The sequence below is a fragment of the Rhinichthys klamathensis genome, unplaced genomic scaffold, assembly GCF_029890125.1.
Source record: "Rhinichthys klamathensis goyatoka isolate OS25496 unplaced genomic scaffold, OSU_Roscu_1.1 h1tg000390l_1, whole genome shotgun sequence".
Lineage (NCBI taxonomy): Eukaryota > Metazoa > Chordata > Actinopteri > Cypriniformes > Leuciscidae > Rhinichthys > Rhinichthys klamathensis.
The window spans coordinates 360,976-386,223 of NW_026606893.1; the positions used below are offsets into that span (position 1 = coordinate 360,976).

The 25,248-nt window shown below is 39.8% G+C and overlaps 1 protein-coding gene across 5 annotated transcripts in view; it reads left to right on the forward strand.

Annotated features, from left to right (window-relative positions):
* Window positions 1-25,248, forward strand: part of foxp4 (forkhead box P4) — a 126,510-nt gene that overhangs the window by 42,797 nt on the left and 58,465 nt on the right. For all 5 annotated transcript variants that reach the window (XM_056234128.1, XM_056234127.1, XM_056234131.1 and 2 more), the window contains exon 3: window positions 20,475-20,564. In XM_056234128.1, the coding sequence (XP_056090103.1) occupies window positions 20,475-20,564 (90 nt within the window). The remainder of the gene's footprint in view (window positions 1-20,474; window positions 20,565-25,248) is intronic.

Here is a 25,248-nt window from a genome sequence, read left to right on the forward strand (position 1 = left end):
GTATAGTATTACAGCTTGTCACTTTTTAGTCATTTGATGGGAACTATAAAAATATTAAGAGATAATTCACCTCAGTACGGAAATGCTGACAATTACTCATTCTCATCGTCAAACCTGTATAGTTCTTCTGTGGAACACAAAAGGTGATTTTTTTTTTTTTTTTTTGTTTATTGCAAACATCACAAGTTATTATTTTAACAAATATCATTTTAGAAGGTTGCACCATATGCTATTTTACATTTGCCTTGCCTTGCCAAACTATTTAGTATTTCAATATTTAATTTTCTATTCAGGAATCTCATCCTGTTCATGTAGTTTTTTTCTTCATTATGATTAAAATACATTTATTAATAATTATATTAATTCAGACATTAAAAACATCATAGAATGTGTATATTCAAGGCATTGTGTACTATATAGGAATTTCATGCTTAATGTATTTTTTAAAAGAAAGCACGCACAAAAAAATGACAACATAATTGCCAAGCAAATTTTTGTCTAGCTATCAGATTCACTTTTCAGTTAATCAAGTTCACAAAATGATTTGTTCATGGATCACGTTGTTCCAAATCCTGAACCAATGATCCATTTGTAGCAGCCCATGTCTCACGCAAAACTATTGTATGACTTCTGAAGATTTGAAATATCTATCTTATTTTTGCAATGTGTACTTCCAATTCAAAAGCTGCTATTGGTAAATTACTAGAATGATAACAAATTGCAGTAAATAGTCAAACTATTAGCACTAAAAACGAGCATGATTACGATAATAGAAATAATATAACAAATACCAGTTTGCAATATCAAGCAGCCTGTTTTTCCACAGCTGCTCTTAGTTTAATTGGGGCACATTATGATCATTTTATTGTTTTTGTGTCCTGTTATACTTGGAAGTTTCAATCCAAAGTTTTGTCATTGCATGCAAAAGAGCGACCAACGGAGTCTTTAAAATGTCTCCTTTTGTGTTTATAGTAAGAAAGTAAGTTGCACAGGTTTAGAGAGACATGAGAATGAGTCAGTGATTTCATTTTTGGGTGAACTAATCTTTTAACCAAATCGGGTCCTCAGGCTTCATATTTCCATGCAGTCATCCAGAACTGCACTTGGAGATTTCATTCGTTCCTGTAGATGATGCCGACTTGACTGAATTCCTCACACTTGAGGTCCAGTCTTAGCAGCAGTGTCAGCCTAGCTAGCCTGAGTCACAATAAACCTCTAAGCGACTGTTTTATGCAGTGACACGTCAGCGTGTAGAGGCTTGTGCTGTTTTTGCTCTTTGGCCTATGCGTCAGTGTCTTCCATATCCAGTTTGTCAGTTGGAATTTCCTCACTTCCCGGACTCTCTTGGCTGAAACTCTCTTTTTCTGTTCACACTCTTCCCTAAATGCATTACAGACACAGAGGGTAACAGGACCCCTCAACCTTGTTATCAATGACACAGGCTGCACTGCACGCCTGTTAACAGATCCTAGTATGTCTTAATGTAATATTGATGAACTGTTACTAAAAGAAAGTGGGATCTGGTAAACCATATTATTTAAATCTCTGGATTGATTTGGTGTGTAAATGCAAAGACTTCTGTTCTGACACTAATATCCTCTCTTTTTGGTCTTTATTAAATAACCCCACACAAAATGTGTAATTCAAATTAAATATTATTTTTTATAATTTATACTGTGTATATATATATATATATATATATATATATATATATATATATATATATATATATATATTAAATGTTATAAATCTTAATAATAAAAAAAGACTAAGGCCTTAAATTAACAGTTTAACTCTATAGTATTTACTCGTATATATGAAAATGGGAAATATACATTCTGTCCCTCAGAACATGAAAGATGTTCAGTTGGTTTACTTTTTTTGTACATCCTATGATCTGAGATCTTGTGATTTCTGGAGTTTAAAATGAATATAAAAATAGCTGTCTTAGTCTGTCTGACCATTATAGTTGCTCACAAATGGCCATAAGTTTAAAAAAATCAGCAATGAATTGAGTCATTTTGAGAGAAGAGGGCACAAGAGAAGCAGAACAGAAAGTGAGAGGGAAAGAACTTGTAAAATAATAACTACTTTGCATAATTTTATTTCTGACAGTTGAAATAAGGGCTTGAAATTGTAGTGAAGGTAATGAATGTGAATGTTTGCACTCCTTAGCTGCATCCTCTGTGTGTGTGTGTGTGTGTGTAGACTCCCGCTGAGCGAGCATGGCCTCACCACACACAAGGAGGCCTTTCTTCATGGCTCTGCATTCTGGTGTTGGTGCACCTGTACATGGTCATGTGAGCCAAAGCCTTTAATTAGAGACAGAATTGCCAGTTCCTTCTGCTCTAAACCATTTCCAATGTCAAACATACGGCCGCCGTGGCTTCAATGCCACACTCTTTCTCTCTTCTTCCTTTCTGTCCCTCTTTATTTTCCTTTCCCACTCTTTCTCTTCTGCCACACTGACCCATACTTTTGGTCTTTGGTGGCAGCAGTTGCTCCTTGTAAAAGTAACATCCAAAGCATTTTACATCACGGTTTTCATAATTCATATGTATACTAAGCTGTGACAGCGTAACTATAACTCTTGGATAATTATGTCACAGTTTGCAGGTCAGAAGAAAAGAAAAGCTTTTGTCTAGTTTTAAACTGCCATTTGAGAGTCTCTATATAGTCTTGTTTGAGGATTTGTGAATTTGTCATAATCACGATTTTGTTTCTTATAATTTGCAACTATATCTCACAATTGCGATTTCATGCCTCACAATGTGACTATCTCACAATTGTTACTTATTTTCTCATAAATGTGACTATTTAAAAATGTAACTACAGTATTAATTGGTTTAGCTGGCTCTTTGGCATGTCAGAACAGTAGCAGTTAATTTAATCCATGTTATAGGTTGAATTTTTGGTTTTCAAACAATCATTCTAGAACAATTCTAATGTTTCACTTGTTGTACGTATAAAATATGTCACACAGAGACCTTCAGTGGTATAAAAGCTGTAAGCCACTGTCTAATAAGGATTGTATGTGGTTGCTGGCATAAAAGTGAGTGTGTGTACATGCCTGTGTCAGTGTTAATGTGTAGGTGTATTTTATTTCTACATGGCCTTCAGCCTTATGGAGTGAGGCTCCACACACCTGCTCATCTTCCAGTAGCAATTCTAAACATTTAAACATACTTTGGTGTTTTCTGAGTCGCCCTACAGAGAAAAAAAAAGAAACAAAACAAAAAAACGTATACTGTCCCCAGGGCGTCTGTTTGAACTCCTGTCATCATTCAATGTGGGAAATTTACTAGTGCTTAAATGTTTTTATTCACTTTTAGTCTCTATAGTCACTTTACTCAGAATCAGCATCCGGATACAATGAATAGACTTTGTGACTGGATGGTTTCAGCATTCAGTTTTTTAGACCAAATTAAAATCGTGACTTTAAAATTTTTAAGTTTCACTGAATGACATTCCCTCCATGTCCTAACCTCTTTGTCCACAGAGATATCCCAAATATTCTTCTCATTTCTTCACTCCTCTTTTTCTTATTCTTCAAGCGAGATGCAAGTTTTGTGCTAGCAAGCGATGCAATGCGCCCTTTATGATATGGGTGGCAGTGCCATAGAAATCTGCCTCCTTTATTCTATCTCAGATAGCCATTGTTCATAAGAATCTGATGAATGAATTAGTTCATCATGAAGTTCCCTCATTTGATTTTAAATGAATGGAGCGTTTGGCCTTGAAGCCAAATGACTTTAATGAGGAAGGCTCTGAAAATGGCAAAGCAAGCAGTAAAGTGTTATCATGGCAGAACCTCCTAAAAAGTCATTTATCAAGTTTTAATGTCTTGCTCTGCTATCCTCATTTTTTTTTTTAATGGAGCGGGTCACTATGATGCCCAGCAGAAATTGAGGGAATTATTGAAAGAGAATGAGATGTTTCAGGAATTCTTCCAAAAGCCCCTTTCACTGAAATGTTGTGTACATTTATCAACTTATTGATAGATGTCAAACTTTAAGTCGAGTCATGCTCTTTGTCATTGTACAGGTACATTAGGTTGTATTCATTTAAATGTATTATATTGAATGTATAGAGATGCAAACAGAAGTGTATAATTAAAGTTGTAAATTAAAGAGATATAATAAATGCATAAATTGTGCTTAAATAAAAATACAATTATGCAATGAAATTGTGTTAATTTTTTATAAGCTAACACAATAATTACTAATATTTTGTAATATAAAAGCTTAAAATTAGAAATAATCATTTTAAAATAAAATACATAATTAGTAAAAACATTTGCAAAAGTAATAAAACAAATACAGTAAATAACCATATATGGTGCATGCAATGAGTTGACTAAAGCTGTAAAATACACTTTTTAATTAAGATGCACACTAAAAAACATCCCCTTTAACCTAAGTGAATGCACTTCTGTTTCGCTGTTTATTCTGTTTGTCTAGTCTAGTCTCTTCCTCCAAGCCCAAATCTTTCACCTGGAAGCGGCACAGTGCAGCGATACTGGTTAAACACCCTGCCAAGAAGCGTTGGAGCAGAAAAACAGTCCCAGCTCCCTCTTTGCAGACCCGTGTTGTCAGAGCACAAAGCACTCTCTCCTTGGGCCCCTCGGGAACCTGGGAGAAATCACAGGCATCTGCAGACGTCAAAGACTCAACCGTCTTTACCAAACAAACAGAAGCCCAGCAGAGTGATGGAGAATGCGAGCAGAGGGAGGGTGATTTGGCGAAGTAGCGAAAGAGAGCACCAGGATGAGTTTGAGTCAGAGAAACGGAGGCAGGCATCTCGGGAGAGGAGGGGATTGTGGGTACGGACAGATACGAGGTAGCCGAGTCAGAGAGGGTAAGAGAAAAGAGTTGAGAGGGAAGGGGGAAAGTGGGGCTGAAGTGGTTGGAGAGAGGGAAGGGAGGGAGGAAGGGAGGGAGGGTTGGGGGGGAGAGAAAGTGCAACGCTGAGATGTGTCAAGAAAGGGCGCCTGGGCCCCCCTGAGGAATGTTCCTTGTCTGCTTCACAACCCCAAGACCAGCAAAACCCTTTGCTTTGTAGAAAAAAAGGAAGACAGGAGAGGTAGAGAGAAAAAAAACAAGAGTGCACACTAGTGGAGTCCTTATAGAATTTCATCCTCTTGTTGCACAAAGCCAGGAATCCAACCAAGGGTTTTCTGTTTTTCAATCCCTAGAGTGTTCTTCACTTCAAATGGCCCCGCTCCACAGCCAGTCTACAGCTACTTCGGCCTGGGCATGGGGATGTGGCCCTGACAGACCCCTCTGCTGCACCTCGCTTTCTTTAATAGGGTGGTCTTATCTCTCTCTCGCTCTCTTTAGGGATACAGTAGACCTGTGGTTTCGCTTCAAAGCAACCGATTAGATAGAATGTGCCCCAAATGGTGTGTAGCAGGTTAAAAACATTGTCTGGTCCAGACCAGCTCTCTTGAAGCACCATGTGGCCTGTCTTTTTGGCTATTAGTATGTGGTTTAGTATCAAGAGAACCAATTTCCCTTAAAGTTCTTCATCACAACTCATCCTGTGAGTGACGCCATTGATATAGATTTAAGCAATTGGACATACGTTTTTTACCTGGTGGACGATAAAGAGGTTCAAAACGCCAATAATTGGGTCTAAATTTCTAGGAATCAGGGGTCTCATTTATAAAGCGGGCGTACAAAGGGATTTGATCCTAAATACCGTGGATTTTATCCTATGTCAAACATGAAGAACAATCGGGATTTATAAAGGCAAAGTGAAAATATTGAGTACGCCAATTGAAGAGCATGCGTACATGCGTTTTTGCTCTTGTATATATTATATACTTGTATCCAGTAATTAAAACAATCCAACATTGTTTATTAAAATGTAATGATAAATAGAAAATCACAATATGCATTAATGCTATTATATGTGTTCTGTAGGTGGAGTTGATGCACTTTTTCACATTGCGCTTGAATTTAAGATAAACTCTGATTTATAAAATAGGATGCTTTTAGGATCTTTTTATGTGTGTATAGATGTTATAATATCTTTATAAATTCAGATCAGTTTTGACCACTTCTGAGTTTAGAGTTAAACTCTAATGAGGAGGAGTGAGAAGACAAGCAACTGCTTCCCTAATTAGTGGAGAGTTGAGAAAGAATAGCACAAAATGGAGATGTGAAACACGCCAGAGAGAGACAGATAGAGAAACAGGCAGCCAGACTCCTCCTTTAGTAATAGACAAACACTGACATCTTAACATTGGTTATGGTTTGGAGCTGGTGCATATGGAGACCACATCGTCGTAAAGCTCTGGCTCTTTTGATCAGATGGCCTACAGACAGGAGATGGCAGATGATTTCACTGTCTCTCTCCCTTCCTCTTCTCACTCTCCACTCACTTTGACTTTCTTTGACTCTTTTGGAAAAGGATTTGATTTAATAATAATAATAATTCATTAATTTATATAGCGCTTTTCTAGGCACTCAAAGTGCTTCACATGGAAGGGGGAATCTCCTCAACCACCACCAATGTGCAGCATCCACTTGGATGATGCGACGGCAGCCATATTGCGCCAGAACCCCCACCACACACCAGCTTACTGGTGGAGAGGAGACAGAGTGATGAAGCCAATCAGTGTGTGTGTGTATATATATATATATATATATATATATATATATATATGGGGATGATTAGGAGGCCATGATGGACAGAGGCCACTGGGCAAATTTGGCCAGGATGCCGGGGTTACACCCCTACTCTTTCGAAAGACATCCTGGGATTTTTAATGACCACAGAGAGTCAGGACCTCGGTTTAACGTCTCATCCGAAGGACGGTGCTCTTTGACAGTATAGTGTCCCCGTCACTATACTGGGGCGTTAGGACCCACACAGACCACAGGGTGAGCGCCCCCTGCTGGCCTCACTAACACCTCTTCCAGCAGCAACCTGGTTTTTTCAGGAGGTCTCCCATCCAGGTACTAACCAGGCTCAGCCCTGCTTAGCTTCAGTGGGCAACCAGTCTTGGGCTACAGGGTGATATGGCTGCTGGCTGCTGGTTTGATGAGGAATGGGTCAACAGTGGTCATCTGTCAGTTTGTCAGTTTTTATATAAAAACCAGCCCATTTATACAGATTACGAAAAGTCAACAACATGCTCAAGCAACCCACCAACTACTTGATTTTTGAAATTTAAGTAATTTGACACTTTTCTAATGTTGACCAGTTATATTTGGATCATAAGTGTTCCTAACAATTTCTGTGTTTTCTCTTGTCCTTGGTCTATATTGTGAGGGACACTTGATGGTTTTTCTTCCTGTGGTCATTGTATCATAACCCACCCCCACTTTTTATGTTATTACAACTCAGAATTACCCGTCTCCGTGTGACGTTTGCTTTACTCTTTGTTTTCTCTGGCACCGTCCACCATTAAGAGGCCATAATGGACTCTGCAAATTGGTCGTAATGGTAGCTTTAATTAAACTGTCCACGCCGCAGATGGAAAGAGTGGATAAAGGCATATAGATCTCAGATGTCTGGACAGATAGGCCATATTGAGTTGGCTGTCCTGATGGCAGATCATAGGTACCCGTGAGGTAGTCTAGACGCTCTAATTGGGTTTCTGCGTGTAAAATGCTAAGCATGGTGAGAAAGGAAGTTTGGACGCTTTGACAGTCAGGGTGTTTGGCCTCTCTCCCGTCTCATTACTGTTGGGAACGGCCTTCTGTTCAGCACTCGGCGGACAGTAATGGCCGTATCAAGTCCTCCGTGTGAAATGAAGCTCATTTGACCAATTGCAGCCAAACGTGTCAGCGGTCACAGTGCCTTGGGCCGACTGACACGTACAGAGCCGCTCTTTCTCATCTTCCCCTCAAACAGCTTAAGTCTAACGAACAAAAAGGGAGGGGAGGGAGAGTCTTAAATACAGGGATCATATCCCTTTTGGACAAGGATGCAAGGTGATGGGGGCCAGGTCTGAAGCCAGCTTAATAACATCCAGTAAATCGAACATTTTCAGCCCATTGAAAGGTGTCATCGCTTAAAAGCATTCCACACTTTTAATTGTGGCCTGTCTCATTGTACGGAGGTCAGTGAAGAAGAAAAGGTCAAGCTTGGTCACAAAACGCTGGTGGTGATGGAGGTGCGAGGGGTTTTAGAGGGAGGCGTTAAGGGAGGGTAGTTGCCTAGCATCTGTAGACGACCTCAATAGATGCCGCAGCTATTCCAAAAAAGACCTCCGGCGTGCTGGTTTCCTGTTGTACAATTGAAAAGCTAGCCTGCTTTGAGCTTCTTACATGGTTAAGAAAAAGTAGTTGAGGACGTTTCTTTACTCGCTTTGTTGTGTTCGCTCAATGCTCTCAGAAATGAAGAAAATAAGAACTTGGAAATGTGTTTGTGGGTTTATCTAGATAATGTTTTTTCTCTCGAAAAATGTATGGTTTCGTTTGACACCAAAGTTGCTGTCTAGGATTGGATACACATGCACATTTCTATAAGTAAAGGTTCATATGAAGCGTAATGTATTTCACATGTGCTCTGAGATATTTCATATTCTTCATCTAATGATTTTTTCACACGTGGAGTCCTAATTCTGGAATGTGGGAATGTCATATTTATGGGAGGGTAATAAAACTAATTTATGGCTTTTCCAGGGAAACCTTTGAGAAGGCTAAAGAGGGCCGCCGTTAGTGTGCATTTACATACGTGTGTGTGCTGGTTTGCTTCTCTCTCTGTGTATGGAGATATTAGGAGCAGTTGTGGCAACACACAGTCGCCTCTTCCTGCGTCTATCCAGTGCGTCTGTCTATCCAGATCATCTCAGAAGGACTGCCAGCACAGCTGGGGTCAGATCAGTTCCACACACATAGCCAGACCACAGTAGTACTGTCAACCAACACAATCACATTTACAATAATCACAAACTCATATGGGAATAATTGCGAGAACAACAAGATGTGAAATGACTTCTGGTAACATGTTGTTAGAAAGAATCAGAGCAGTACATGTATGGATGGAGGGATGAATTGTTTTTGTTTTTTTATTGCTTATTTTTGATCATTAATTTAATTTGTTTTTAATAAATGCATTTGTTTTTAATGTATATATTTATTTATTTATTATAATTTTTAAGCATTTTCATTTTGTTCATTTACAAGGTTGTTCATTTACAAACTTTTATTAAAGGTGGAGTGTGTAATTAACAGCAATAAAACATATACATTTTTATTGATAATTGTTCTCCATATTTCATTTAATCCATTTTTAAAAGAGTTCTGAAAAATATATATATTTGTGTTTGGAGTATAGCCTGAAATTTAAGTTGTTATTGACTGAATATCTGGTATATTTTCAAACCAAATTTGACATATTTAAATTTAATTTAAATTTAAATTTAAATGTGTCAATGAGCCATATAGCTTTTTTTGGAGCCACTGGTCACAAAATGTTTCCGGTTTATTTATTTTTAATTCATTTATTTTTCATTCATTTATTTAAGCTTTTTAATTCGGTTTATTAATTTTTCAAAAAATAATAATTTGACAAAGATTGTAACGTTTATTAAAGGTGGAGTGTGTAATTTCTGCGGCAATAACGGCAAGTAAAAAATCACTGTCACACTGTTAAGTTTTATTCATAATTTTTCTCCATCATATTTTGCCCTCTGACTTACAAGCCCTCATTTAGCCTCTTGTTTTGGCGAACATGCTCAAACATAATAGATTCGCACCAACAAACACTTACGTCCCACTGTCTAAAGTGGTGCCACAAAGCCACCTTTTATTCTGTGCTTGTAATTTCCACGGCCTGGGCAGTTCATAGGCAGTGCTTGAAGCACATCAAGCATTGACCTTCTTCTAGTCACCATGGCGATTATGAAAGATTCTCAGCTGGATACTAATGTGTGGGCATTTGGAGGTATAACTCCCTCAGAGCTGATTGACAAACCACTGGGGAGAGAGGGAGGAGAGGAGAAAAAGGAAGGAAAAGGATGGGGACAGGAAAAAAATAGGGCAGGAGAATGGATTTAGTGATTCGGAGAGAGTTGTGAGGAGTGGGAGGGGGAGATTTAGGTAATAGTTGAAGTAGAGAGGAATGGAGGAAGGATGGAGAGAATGAGGGGCAGGAGGAGGAGGAGGAGGGTGGCAAGGGAGGGAATTTCAGTTTTGTAGAGTTAGCGAGGCAGAGGGAGGGCTTCTTTAGCCTTAGTATACTTCCTGCTGGACTCCACGTCAGGAAACAGCCATAAGTGACACTAATTGGCATGTGTTTTTGCTGTATCAGCTCTAATCAACACATAAGGTAGAAAAAGAGAGTAAATTGTCAAGGACTGGTGCCACTTTTAACTTCTTAAAGGAACAGTTCCTCAAAAAACATCCCCCCCCCCCCCCCCCATAAAAGTCAAAAATTTACTCAAATAAATACCGTTTTACTGTATTTTTGATCATATAAATGCAGCCTTGGTGCAATAAGAGATTAAAAAACATTACAATCTCATCCACTTTTTAACTTTTCAATCCCAAACTTCGGAAAAAACATAACAGATTTGTGTTAGCAGTAGCCTGAAATTTAAGTTGACTAAAACCAAATCAAACGTGACATGATAAATTTAAGTATGTAAATGGGGCTTTTTGGAGCCCCAGTCACAATATGTTTCCATTTAAAAAAATATATATAATAATTTGTGTTCCACAGAAAAATAAAGTCATATGATTTTGATACAGGTGAGGTTTTCCTTTTAACCAAGCTGAATACACATGCACACTTACGTACTCACTAAGCCCAATTTCCTTGCCTTCAATGCCCACTTAGAACTCTGTATTGTGCTGTGTAATGCAGAGGCCTAACCTTACGCCATCCCAGAAGCCCCCGCTCTGCACTCGGCTTAAGAGACCCCTCAGCTCTCCATCTCTGTCCTCCCAACGGCCCTCTCCAGGCTCCAAAAAATGGAGAACCCCCAGGGGAAACAAAAAGACGAAGAAAAAAGCAAAAGAAATATGCACAGCACCACTCTCAAAGTTGTTGCCCTGGTAACTGGTGAGGGCGAGGGACTGCAAACAATGAAGCCAGATCCCTTTTTAAGTGTTGCTAATTAGCTTGCCTCCGCTTGCTCTTTGTGTTTGCCATCTTAAAAAGAGACTAAAGTCAACAGGGAGAGGCGTTGTTGGAGAAGAGAAGAGAGAGAATGTTGGTTTCTATTTTTCTTCTCCTTAATAGCCAAGGGTGGAGATAGAAGCGAGATGAAGGCCGCTTTGTGCAGTGTGACACGGATTGATGATGTAGATTGATGCTACTGATGTAATTGAATATTGATGAAGAACATGTGAAACCTGGAGCTGGTTCGGTGTTGTTGAAGGTTTGCTTTCACAGTGCTGAAAGAAAGTGTGTTTGCTTTATCTTATTCACATTGTGCATCATTATAGGAGATTTTAAGTGTCCTATTTGGACACGGCAGTTGTTTCTTCTCTTTCGCTCTTGGCATTTGTGCTTAAAGATGTGAAACGTGGCCTCATAGCACTCCGTTTCCTCTCAGTAAGATTTATTCCCTCCTAACTCGTCTTCAAAACCGCCTCACTCCCATTTAAACACAGATGGCAGAAACTTTTTCAATTCAATGTGCCGTTTATCCCTTTTGAATATTTTCTAAAGATCAGTATCACTTTAGCCACTACCAGGTGTAAAATCAAAATCAGACTAAAAGCATGAACTTTATTTTTTTTAGTTCTTCTCCAAGCAAGCAGTTTCAAGTTTTCCTCTGTTTAAACAATACACCGCATGTGTCCTTTTTTTTCTTGCTTTTGGCAACATCCCGAGTGTGTATTATTAATTTTTTTCTTTATTAATAATAACAAAGAAATGCGTTCCATATGTGTGGTTTAGATGGGAAGCCCTGCTGCCAGTTAGCACTATCCTCATCATGGATACCAGGTCAGTCTGTTTAGCATGTGTGTAGGAGGATGGGTTTTGGACCGCGTCCCATTGGGCTAGGTCACTCAAGCCATGACTCGCATCACACCCCAACACCTTCCTTTTACGCCGAACCATCCCTGCAGACTCACTCCAAGATCTTGAAAAGCTCTCAAATACGACAAGACCTTGAAAGTCCATTTTTGCTTATTAGTTTTTGCAGTCCGCACAGCAGAGAGAGGTTGAAACCCTATCAAGTAGAACTTTGTTTGGCTGCCAGAAGGGCGGTGTTAAGAAAACCACAGCAAAACTGCCGTGCAATTGCCATCAATTAGCCGGCTGTGCGGCTGCCGAGGCTGGAGGATTTTGAGACGACCCGTATCCTGAACTCTCCGAGCTCTCTCTCTCTCCGAGCTGTCTCAATGTTGAACTCTCACTAATGCTGTGGTCCTCAGCACTACAAAGTGAGAGCTCACGGTGCCAACAACGAGGTAATGATGCCCAGAGAGCCCAGCCATAGTGGATTACACTTCCTCTTTTGCTCTTTCAGTATGGGACATGGGGATAAGTTACTGCAGAGAGAGACACCAGGTACATATGAGCTCATTTGAGCCTCTTTCACTGTTTGCCTTCCCCAAATGGGTTCAACAGCCATGCAATCCTCGCAATCTTTTTCACAGTTTTCAAAAACAAAATCTCTTTGACATCCAAAACACCGCTGCTATCGTGTTGCAGTCCTTATTTACTTTTTTCCAGCAGGTTTTTTGTTTTAACATTTTTGGGGACTTAGAGGTGAGCAACGCACATCTGGAAAGCAGCAGAGGCAGCAAGTTTCAAACAGGTCCCCTTTGTGAAAAATAGGATGTAAAAAAAAAGAAAAGAAAACGAAAGCGGTCAGGGTTTTCAAACATTACAGCATATTTTGAAGTGTTTTCCTCCCTTAGTTTTATTTTTTTATTGCCTTGGCTCCAATTCACCCTTTCCTCATTTTAATGGCCAATGGGAGTCTGCTGTAGCTGTTTAAATTTTAAGGTTTTGCTATAGCCTTTAGATTGCGGAAACATTACATTAAATGGCAAAAAGGGACAGCGGCGGGTGTTTTCAGATGATTTCGGCATTGAATAATTCACTCGATTTTGCCATTTTCAGATGCGTGTTCTAATGGATCTGAACAAAAACAAATGTGACGAGTGACTGCGAACCGCATGATGGAACAGGAAGTGGCAAATTAAATCCAGCTTGGGCCAAAAAGGAGCGAGAGAGAGGGGGAAAAAAGGGAGAAATATGGTCAGAAGTGCAGTTTATTTGAAACCCACCGTGAAATTGGACAGCTCTGCAGGCTACGACTGTAATGAGTCATGGGGACCAAGTTAAGATCTGCGAAACCTTGGCCCGGGCCTGTAAACCCGATCCTGTCCTACAATCCACACCTCGTCCTGTAGCCCGGGGTGGACAGCTGCTAACAGGCCCAGTATGTCTGCCTGCAGCCGCTGTAGACGAAGCTCATTTGGTCACCAGCTGTGTCAGAGCGTTCCAGCATCAAAATAGAGTAAAAGTCTGGTTCTCTGGCAAACAATAATTCATCCTTTAGCGATTATCGGCACGGATAGTCTCTCTGGAAAGTTACATTCGTATTGGCCTGGCCAACACTCCATAAGCGATGGTGCGTAACGCTTTCGATTGTGTGGACAAACACATCCGCAGTGGCAGATTCCTCTGGTAGCTGACAGTGATGCATTTGATACATTACAAGCAACTGCTACCGAAAGCCACACTTCACGTAAATATGCCATTCAGATACAAAGCAATCCCACAAGTTGTCACACTCGTGAGTAATAAAGTGGCTGCCGTCAGGAGTGGCGAAAGGAAAGGAGCGGGCGCATTGTGTGTCTGTAGTTACTCAGAGCTTGAAGAGGTTGTACAAGCAGGTATGATTATTTTTGCCAAATCCCTCACATGAGTGACGTTTTGGATGCCGGCTTACATTACATCTGTGAAACTTTTCTTTCATCTCGCCCCCCCTCTTCTTCTTCTGTTTCTTGTATCCAATGCAAGCAAACAGAAACAGCTCAAGTCTTCATTTTTAGACACATTACAAGGAGAAAGCTGAACTTCCTAATTCCAGGAGGATCAAGCCCGAACCTCAAAAGAAGCAGCTTTTGGCATAGCTTTACTTTTCCTTTAAGGTTGAATGGCACCGGTTGGAAAAAAAAGGGTGCCTTTGTCTTCCTCTCTCCGCTCCTGATTCAGAGGTGGCTATCATGCAGGGTGCATGCTGAACAAAAGCACCCGAGTGTAACAAGTCCTCCCGGTTTGTACCGCTGAAAGAAGGTTAAGTTTGGTTCTTTTTTCCCCCTCGGTGCGACGCAGGATGTTTTTTTTTCTAAACGTTCACATTCCAGTCCCGCCTTAAACACCGTTGATGTTGAGTGAGGGGAAAATAAGCTTTGGCTAGTTATTTACGAACTGCTATTTTGCAAATTGGAAATATATTCTGTCTTCACACCCTTAAAATAGACTTTTTGTGGTGTGTTTGGGTTTGTTTGTAGAGTGTCTGACCACATCTGTCCATGCGTGCGTTTGTAGCATGAGGTAGGTAACATTACTCGCATGAAGAGCACACCCTGTTGCTTTCCTAAACAGTGAGAACAAATTACAGAGTGCATTTGAAATGCTATTTTTTTTCTCATTTTAATAGAAAACTGACCTCACCTATTTGCGTTTAGTCTAAAATGGCACCACAAGGCGCTGAGACATTTATTAGACTATATAATTAATTTCTTTGTTTATAATAACCCATAGGAAAGAATAATCAGATCTATTTAATTGTTCCTACCGCGATGAGATATGGAGAGCTCAAATTTTCTCCTGAGAAAAACTCTAGTAGTCTCAAGAAAGTCTCACGATATGCTAATATTTGTCAAGTCTTCATTCAAATACTAAAATACAAATATTAAAATTTCTCATCAATTTCTTCCAATTTACTTTAATTTTAATGTATATCAACATTTATCTAATTTATTTTTATTTATCCTAAGGAATTTTTGGAGAAACATCTGAGGCAAAGTTTGATACTTCAATGAAAGACAACTTAGAACTCCATTTTGTTTCCTGAGCAATGAAAGAGCAACTTGTGAGCATACAGTTAGGGATTTATAACTTTGGTTGCTTTTTGTTTTCTTATAATATCATAAAAAATATAGATTTCGTTTGTGAATAAGTTGTGTGAGATAAAACAAATGATTGTGTCAAGTCACAATGTGAGACATAATACCTCAAAGCCGCTTCGAGTGCGGATAAATATGCCATTTGGCAGTAGAAGCCAGAGTGTAAGTGGAGCATGTTGACAGGGGTTTATTTAAGAATGAATTAAAAACGCAGCGGCATGGCCCTGAGGGAGGCCACCACTGTTACTTCGTTGACCTCTTCTAAAAGGGTCCTCACTAGCCAACTATAAATAACTGCACATCATATCTAACTCTGATTGGAGGTCAGCACAGAGGCAGGGGTTTGACTGGTCGAGTGTGGCCCACAGCGGTTTCATAAAGCTGATGTAGACAGGCCCGTAGGAAAGACAAAATTACATCTCTTTAATATCTCAAATGTTTCTCCTAGAATGCAATAAGATTAAATGGAAAACAAATAATAAAAAAAAAAAATTCTCAGAAAAAAATAAGTTAAAGCCTCAGTATGTGTGTTAAGTTTCAGAAGAGATCTAAACCATATCTAAGACTGTCTACAGTAACTGACTGTCCACATTCATTTGTTGTTTTTTTCATTTGTTTTTCTTATTCTAATGTCATTTGAACTTTTCTCTTCTCTTTTGTCATCATTTCTTTTTTTATATCTCTACGTTACTCTTATATGAAGGATTAGTCTTTGTTTCTTATTCCTGCCTCTTTCTACCCTCATCTCCATCAATGTCTCCTGAGCTTCTCCGAGCATACAGTGGCAGTCTCAGTCTCAGTCTCAGTCTGTCTTCAGCTCTGGATCCGCCAACTCCAGTAACATGATTCCCTCTGACCCTTCGTGCCACCCTGGCCCCCCTACCACTTCGCCGCCATCCACCCACCCACACCCATGGACGGCCCACCGTGGGCTCTGTTTTTCTACGGGGGCGGTTGTGGGGGGACGTTGCAGGCATCAACAATGGTTCTCTGTCAGTGATGATGGATCATTCCAGCATATGGTGCCCACCTGTCCGCAGAGGAGCCGACTTCACTGTTTAGATTTACTGGAGAGAGAGAAAAAGCGAGTGAGCGCCCCGTGTTCTGCCCTCTCCCTCATTCTCACTCCCACAAACACAGGCGGATTAGGGTTCTGATTCATCACCTCCCAGTCGTGTTTACTTAAGCAACCTGAGCGTAATGAATAGAAGCTGGGACATCCAGGAAAGAGGCGCGCAATCACCCCTGTTTGTGTGTTTTACTGCGTTGTTTTGGAACGTCCGCCGTAGAACGGCTCAAAAATTTAATCTGCCGTATTATTATTGGACGCTGGCACGTCTGTGCGCACGGACGCGACTGTCACAACTTTGCTAGAACGAGAGCGAGTCGTACTACGTGCGTATGCCAAAACGAATTCGTCCCTGTTATTTTCCCATAATGGACCCTCACCCGAAAGCCCCCCTCCTTCCCCCTCTCCTGCAAAAAGAAAAGAAACCCAGTTGTCAGCCATTTTTTTGAAGCCTGTTAAAGAGGGGAGGGCGAGAGCCAAAAGAAAAAAGGAAAAGAAAGACAGGGGAAAAAAGGGAAGAAGAGGGAGCCCCCTGCTAAATCTCCCTACACCCACCCCTCTGACCACCCTACACCCTCCAGCAACCCCCCCCCCCCCCCCCCACAACGACCCTGCTGAATTAAAAAATGCTCTGTTATTAAAGGCAATGTCAGGAGTGTTGATTTACGGGGGGGGCCGATGACAAGTCAGAAGAACTCACACACTGTGCTGCTAAGGCCGCCAAGCTGGGCTCTGACCTCTTCACCCTCCCCTTCCCCTCTCTCACTCGCTCTCACTCTCGCTCTGGCTCGTCCTACCGCCCGCCCTGCACTGCAATAAAACCTGTCTAACTCAACAGCACAATGGAACTGTTGTTGGACCCGACCAGCCGCGGCCTCCCTCATATTTTCTTTAAAGGTGCAGCGCTCACCAGCGAATGCCACGAGGCTTTGGGGTGGATGGGAGAGAGAGATAAGATGAAAGTAGGTGAGCGAGAAGAAAGAAGCAACTCATGTTCCCTTTTGAAATCTGGATGTGTTTTTCACTCCCTGCTTAGATGTATGGATGGAAGTTATAAAGCATTTTTTCCACTCTGTTTGTACTCCAAATCTTTTTTTAACCTCCACTGTTCGTGAAAGCAATAAAATTGGCAAGTCAGACTCAATAGATTCTCCAGCCACAGAACGGAGCCTCTCCCCTGTTGCTCAGAGAGACTCACTGCCCCAGTTACTCTAATTCTGGGCCAGTTTAGTGTCACCAGCCTCCGGTCCCACTGTTGATCTGAGTGCATCGTGATTAAGACCAGCCATGCTGACCACTTGTTCTTCACTAGGTGCTGTGCCTTTCTCCTTAAAGGAGAGGTTCACCCCAAAATTTCTCTCCCCCCACCCCCCATGCCATTCCAAACTCTTTTTCAATTTTTTTTTTTTTTTTCAGTGCAGCACAAAACAAGATGTTTGGAAGAATTTCTGAGCAGTTCGTTTCCACACAACGAAAACAAGCACCAAAAAAGTAAAAACTATTTTTTAGGTTTAATGTTAAAAGAAAATTGTAAAATGGTCCATCCATACAGCTTGTGTACTACATCTGCTTCTAATTTTTCAAATCCCTGTCTGTTTCTCACATATTATGACTCGCTGTAGCTAAGAAAATATCTTTCCACGCTCAAATTATTTTCTTTTTTTCAGTGCAGCACAAATTTAGATATTAGGTTAAATGTCCATCATAAAAGTTTCTAAAAGTGATTTTAAAATGGCAAAAAATAAAAGCAGTGCATACACTTTGTGTGCTATATTTTAAGCCTTCTAAAGCCATTTGATAAATTACCATTGTATTGGACAGCTTTTATGTTGCTTCTATGCTTTTTTTTGTTTATTTTGTTATGTATAAATAGTTTGTATGATTTTATTTTTTGTCCTTTTTAGAGCTTCTTGTGTTGTTTTTATGGAAAATATCTACTTGGACATTCTGCCCTTCTGTTGTCTCATCTTTTGTTGCGTAGAACAAAGAAAAAAGTAAAATGGACCACTTTTATGACACCTTTATGGTGCTTTTTTGGAGTTTTTAATAGTATGGAAAAGAGCTGCTCTGACATTCTGCTTAGCCTTTAGTTGTGTCTTTCAAGAGAGAAAAAAATACAGGGTTGAAATTGCATGTGGGTGAGTAAATGATAATAAAATGTTTCTTTTTGGGTAAACTATTCCTGTAATATAAGGAAATGGTCCAAGAAAGAAGGTATGAGATGGATCTAAGATGGTTTTAGCCTAATAGTTAAGGCTTTAGACTGGCAACGCAAATTTAGGGGTGGTCCTATTTGGGGAGACCCAGTCACTGCAAAATTACTGATATCACAATCTATCACCATTGCACCCCTGAGCAAGGCACTTAACCTCTGGTTGTTCCTGAAGGGGCTGTGCATTAAATTAGTACACTGTAAATTACCTAGGATTAAATGTGTGCACTAAACTGCTACCATTTAATCCAAATAATCATGGCGTTTATGAAAATCAAAGAAGACTTTAATAAAGTGGTAATCAGTGCGACAGTTTTGTCCAATTGTTTATCATTGTTGCCAGACAACCATCTGGTCCAAGTTGTTTCTGGTTGTGTGTGTGCGCGCACACGTCTGTAAGAAGTAATTCACACCACATGCCATCAGTTTGTAGTCTCAGAGCTGGTCGTAGCTGGGAGGTGCTGCCGGTCACTTTAGCTTATCCAGCCCTCCGCTGAGGTCATGTGTACAGATGGAGGGGGGGGGGTTCCTGCACAGCATGTGTGTGCATGCGCGAATGTGTGTGCGCACGCCGCTCGATTACGACCTCAGCAAAAGTAGCAAGTGCTCTTGATGCAGATGGTTTTCATCACACCGACCACTGCATGTTCTCTCTCTCTCATGTGCCGATTGTATATAGGGGGCCTCTCGCCTTTTTTGGCCCCCTCTCTCTCTCTCTCTAAAACCCCCACCACCCCCTCTACAATAAAAAAGACAGAGGTGTATCTCTCTTAAATGGATTGGCACCATTTATTTAGAGGGTCCTGGACTGGGCTTTGAAATGCACCCTCCCACACATTTAGCCAGTAAGTACTTCTGCAATTGATATAATGGCTATTAGCACTATCAGTCTATTACTGATATCAGATCAGTGCTAAATGGCCATGTTTTAAAGGGGTAGTTCAAATGAATATTCTGTCATTGTTTACTCATTTGCCTTAGTGTCTTATGTCAAACTTACTTCTGAATATATATGCCGCTTTTTCCACTACAACAATAGCAGAAAGTTGCCAGGCGTTGTCATGCTCAAAAAAAGCACAAAAAATTTGTCCGTATGACCCATGCATTGTATTATTACTTTTTTCTTAAGATTTTTACAATGTATTTACAATACTTTAATGTAATTTAATACTGCTGAATTTTCAGTTGCTATTACTTTTCACTACTAACCAAAGAGTACTCACATTTATATTTGATCACACAAAGCTGTTGTATGACTTAAGAATACTTTATATATTTTGAGTTGTATGGACCACATTTATGCTATGTTTATGACATGAGAGTGAATAAATGATGGCAATTGTAATTTTTGGATGAATTATCCTTCTAATGACAGTGAATGTTAAACCATATAGATTTGCCTTCAAAGTGAGTTTACAGCTAGATGAACTATTAAAGCTGGCTTAAAATGTCTAAAACTTTTTTTCGGTTAGCATATCGAAGTATGACTGAGGATTTATGTTTGGTGTCAGGTCTTTTTTTCTTTTTCTTTTTTAAAGAGGGCTTTTCAGCCACATCAACCCCACACACACACACACACACACACCCCTTTCATAAATCAATATTTACTATGTAACCTTCCTCTCTCTCTTCAGGGCCAGGAAGCAAATGTGCATCCTGATGGCGCTCTTCAAAAAGCTGTTTGCCCACTGATTTACTGTTGCCTAGTGTTTTTGTTTTGAGAGCCGCATTTTGCCATTGGACCAAAGATCCTGTGCGGGTACAGTTTAAAAAATCCAAACGAATACTGCCGTCATCTGTTCGTAGGGTAGCGAAGCGTTGCCACATGATGTAGGACGGATCTCGGAGTGGCGGCACAATGGACAGATTATCTAAGGAAGTGTGAGAGAAAGGAAAAAAAGGGTGCGGTAGAGTTACAGAGTTGCATTTTCTCCCTCTCAGTCTGAAGAGAAAGCAAGGCCCATTTCTGGCCCTGTAAGGGAGGGGCCCCGCTCACTCAGGTTGGCAAACAGGTGGGGCCCACCATGCAGTGCTAAGTGTATCCCTCCTGTGATTTTGAGGAAATGTAAGCAGAGTGCAAAGGTGTGTGTATGTGTGGTGCTCACCGCTGTGTTGTCTCTGTGTCTCGTGTCCACAGGCCCTCCAGGCAGCACGCCAGTTCATCCTCCAGCAGGCCACAGGACTCAACTCCCCCAGCAGCAACGAGCTCAAACAGAGCCCTGTGCAGGTACGAGTGCCACACACAAACACAAGCTAGAATATACAAGCATACAAACACTTCTTATAACCATCAGATGCGAGCGGATGCACATCTAAATCACATTTTTGTCCTTTCCCTTCATGCTTGTTTTGTTTTATCATTAAGGTTGGGTGGTATATCAAATATTCAATGTATGTATGATGATTTTGGTTGTGTTATCAAATCAAGCAACATCATGCAAATTATGATGAATTTAATGCACTTCTTATTAGGCCATTTAGTTTCCTAAAGGCAGCTTTATTATACTAGCTCCACAATCCCTCCTTGTTAAAAAAGTTTTAAAAACGTTTATGATATAACTTTTTAAAAAGTTGGTAAGCTTGATTCATTTTCTTGAATCATTTAAAACGCTGAACTCCGATTCAGTGATTTGTTTGCAAAGATGCATATAAATGAAAAATGTAAATATTTTTAATTTAGTGAAATTGAATATCAAGAACAGTTTTTTTTCCAGCTGAATCACCCAGCCCTATTTGTCATGTCGTACTTTCTCAGATATTCGTCTAATAAAGTTCTTGACTATCTGATTCTGATCGTCTCCCATCCCCCGTCTGTTCTATATTATTATAAGAGCAGAGTTGTGAATGTGGTTCTTTGTAGTGAAGAGCTGAACAATGGCACTACTTAAAAACCAAGCTTCATTTCTAGCTTGAGTGCACGTTCCTGTAGCACCTGGACACACACACACACACACACACACACTCAGGGTCTAGAGCAGGAATCTTGGGAATAGAGTAGTGTGGAGAGCTTAGATCTATCAGTACCAAGACCAAAGTTTTGTTAAAATTTTTGCATTATTGCTTTACCAAAGACAAAACCAAAAAATATGTATATAGTGGCCATGAATTAACAAATCATTCCCACAACTTAATACATCAGCGCGTTTTACTAATTCGTTTAAGTAAATCGTGCGCACAATATAATAATTTGTTTCCTTGTTGTAGTTAAATAAAAACAAGGGAGCAAATGAGTACAATGTGGCTATGATTTGCTAAATCGTGGAACAAATTATTATATCATGGCCACAATTTACTAAAACGGGAACGCATTCTTAATTTGTGACCACGATATATATATATTTTTGTCCGCATGTCATGTGCAGCATATAAATGGTAATAAATTAATTATAGTCAGGCTATCTTTACAAAGTAATCATCAGTTCTTGTTTAACAATACACTGTGCATTTTGCATGTGTGTTAATATTGTTTCTTACTGTTGGGAAACTGTCTTCATGCCTGCCATGTTGAATTGGGGCAGTGGTGATAACTGCCTGCTTTAGCCCACCCGTCAAATGTGACAAGACGCACTCGCGTGTGTATACCAGAGTAAAGCTTTGATATCACAGTCATGAAAACATGCTTCTTCCTGCGTTAACACAGTTGTGAGACTAACACAGACTGGCATGTAGGTACAGATTAGGGTGCACTTTTTATTTAGCCTGAATCTGATGGAGATGGAGGAGAAGAAGAAGATGAACAAGGCCACTGCTAATCACAAGCAGGAAGCGAGGGGCGTATAGTCAATACGAGCATATTGGGTGGAAAGTAGAGAGCGCAAGTAAACGAGTGAGCAAAGGGGAGCGAGAGAGCCGCCCAGTGTTTTACAAATCATCAATAATCCAGGAGGAATGCTAGCTGACAGTTTAAATGACCGTGTTGAGAGGTTTTCCCTTCAGGGTAATTAACATTATCAAGGAACAGCAGGTTACCTCGTTAGTGGCGCACTCATTTAATTAACAAACCACACTAATTAGATTGAACCCTGGGCTGAAGTTTGCTTCACCGTGCTCGTTGAGCTAAAGAAAAGTCAAGAAGAGGAAAATGAAAGGAACATTTTATCAGAACACCTTTTTTCACAAGTTGCTTTTTTTGTTTATGCACCTTTCGATAATGTATGTGGCTTATTGAACAGATGTTTCAACTGTGGTGTTTGCTAATGTGAGCATCACTTTTATTTTTGATTATACTTATTTTACTTTAAAGGGATAGTTCACACAAAAAAATACATTTACTTTCTTCTATGGAACACAAAAATGTCCAAGTGTGTTTTGTTTTGTTTTGTTTTGTTAATACATTGAAAGTCACTAGACTTTCTTCAAAATATCTTCTTTTGTGTTCCACAGAAGAAAGCAAGTCATACATGTTTATTTTTGGAGTAACTTTCCCTTTAAGTAATACACTTTAGTGTTCACATTGTCCTTCTTCATTTGTGCTACAGAGTGACATGAATGGCATTTCAAATTATGCAGCTTGTTTAGCAGAATTGTGATATTACTTTCATTTAACTTTTTGGGTGTAAAGGGGAAAACAATACCAGATTTACACTTAAAAGGGCGTATATAGGGATCAGAATATCCTTGACTTGGAGGTGGGCTCTTTTGACTGCTGAAAAGCAGCCAACCAGAAGTCCTGAGCATCTTTTGAGAAGTTTTACAAAAGAGCTAATCTCGTTTTCTCTACAAAGGGACTTACAGAGGTTATAGCATACTACATTCTCAGGCTGGATGTTATAAAGAAGCGTGCACATACACATTTGATGTTTTCGGATCAACTCTATGGTCAGATCCACTGACCTCTGTCGACCCATGACCCTTAGTAGCCCACTTGTTTGGGCTTCTGGGGTGAAGTCTATCCCACCTCAGCACAAGGCCACCCTGCATACTGATAAAGGAGAGGTCCCTGAGATTCTGCTTTGTTGTGTCACTTCCTCGTATACTGCCCCGGGGCATCAACCCTCAACCCCGACCCTTCCCGGTTCCTAGTTTTTCTAAAGGGACTTAGGGACTGTAAACCGCCCCTTGTTTATGTCGCTGAGGAGGGTTTCCGTTACTTTTGACTCTAAAAACAAGAAAAATGTCAGGTATGTAGATTTACAAGTCATGCTGGAGGATTAGCCTTTTTTTTTTTTGTAGTGATGCGTCATACCACTTATGTCATTACGAAAAGGCCTTCAGCTGCTCGACACCTAGCCGTCAAGAGACTCTTACTGTTATTTCAACTCTCTTTTTACTCTGAGTCTTAATTCAAATTATTATTATTTGTTTATTTCTAAAAGTCCTCAGGTTCAGGGTATTTGAAGCTGTTTTCAGATGGCAAGGAGAGTAGGGCAAGGAAGTCATTTAATCTAATCAATGGATTTAACCCGACAGAAAATGGCTGCTGGTCAGGTTAAGCTCCCTATGAAGATTTGAATGCGGTGTGACAAACAATGAAATCTTTTGGTGGCTGAGTTTTCCTCTTCTTTACTGCCGTGCCAATGAAACCAGAAGTTACACTACTAAGGTTTTTGTCTGAATCTTTCAGAACCTTGAATTCGAATCTGGCTCAGTCTGTGCAAGAGAGTCATTCAAACTTGCCAAGGCAAGGATTGCATTCCACTTCATTAGGTTTGTTAGTTTCAATTTGTTTTAAAATTATTTTGTATGTACACTACCGTTCAAAAGTTTTGGGTCGTTAATATGTTTAATGTTTTTGAAGGTTTGAAAGTCTTTTATGTTCACCAAGGCTGCATTTATTTGATTAAAAATACAGTAAAAACAGTAATGATGTGAAATATTACAATTTAATTTTTTTTTTTCTATTTTCAGCATCATTACTCCAGTCTGCACAGTGTCACATGATCCTTCAGAAAACATTCTAAAATGTTGACTTGGTGCTTTAGAAACATTTCTTATCAAACTTTATAAACTGATATTTTTTCATATATTTTGTAAACTGCTTAAATTAAAAAAACAAGCCAAATGGTTGTTTGGTATGGAATTGATTTTGTTTATTTAATTGTTTACTTTTCCATTCATTTTATTTGATGTTTTATAATTAGTATCATAATAAAATCCACACGTTTTAAAATCTCTGTCACACCATAAGACTATTTTTATCTTTGTGTATAAGGTGATGGAAAGGGCATAGAATTTATCATGGTTATAAAGAACCATTTTACATACACACACGTGGCTTCAGTCCCATCTTTGTTGGTAATTGAAAAGAAAAAGTGTCCTCTTTTCATGTATTATTGAGGACCTCGTTTAATTAAAAAAAAAGAAGAAAAGACTCATTAGAGACATGCTAATTAGTTTCCTTCTCTTGAGCGTTGATAGAGAGGCTGCGTTGCCACGGTAGCACTGGGTGAAGGGAGTACCACATTGAGATGATCCGATGGCGAGATGAGTGACGCCAGCTGGAACCTCCACCTCTGTGTGGTCAAGCACTTTGGGATCAATTTTACAGAATGAACTTTGAAAGTCCTTCGACCCTAATGAAAATTTACCTCTTGTGTTTGTTCTTTATCGTGGTAAAACAAAGCAGCGCTTATCATGCAAATAGCCACTTTACAGCAGGTTTTGATAAGAATTCTTTGGGGCTTTTTTGGAAACGGACACATATATAGACACCTCAGATCAATGGGGGACAAAAAGACTCTCCATTCTGGACGGAGCCCTTTTTGTGAACTTTTATTTTTGAAAACTCTCTGTTTTGTCCATTAAGTGGAAATGCTTATTTGGCACTTTTTTTTTCCTTTTCAAAGAGGTTGTTTTGAAAAGAGAGAGGGTAAGAGAGGGTGACCCAGAATGCAAGAGGCCTGACAGATTGAAGACAGCAAGAGAGGGAGAGAGCAAGAAGAGAAACACCCAGGGCCTTGCTGGCCGTTTCA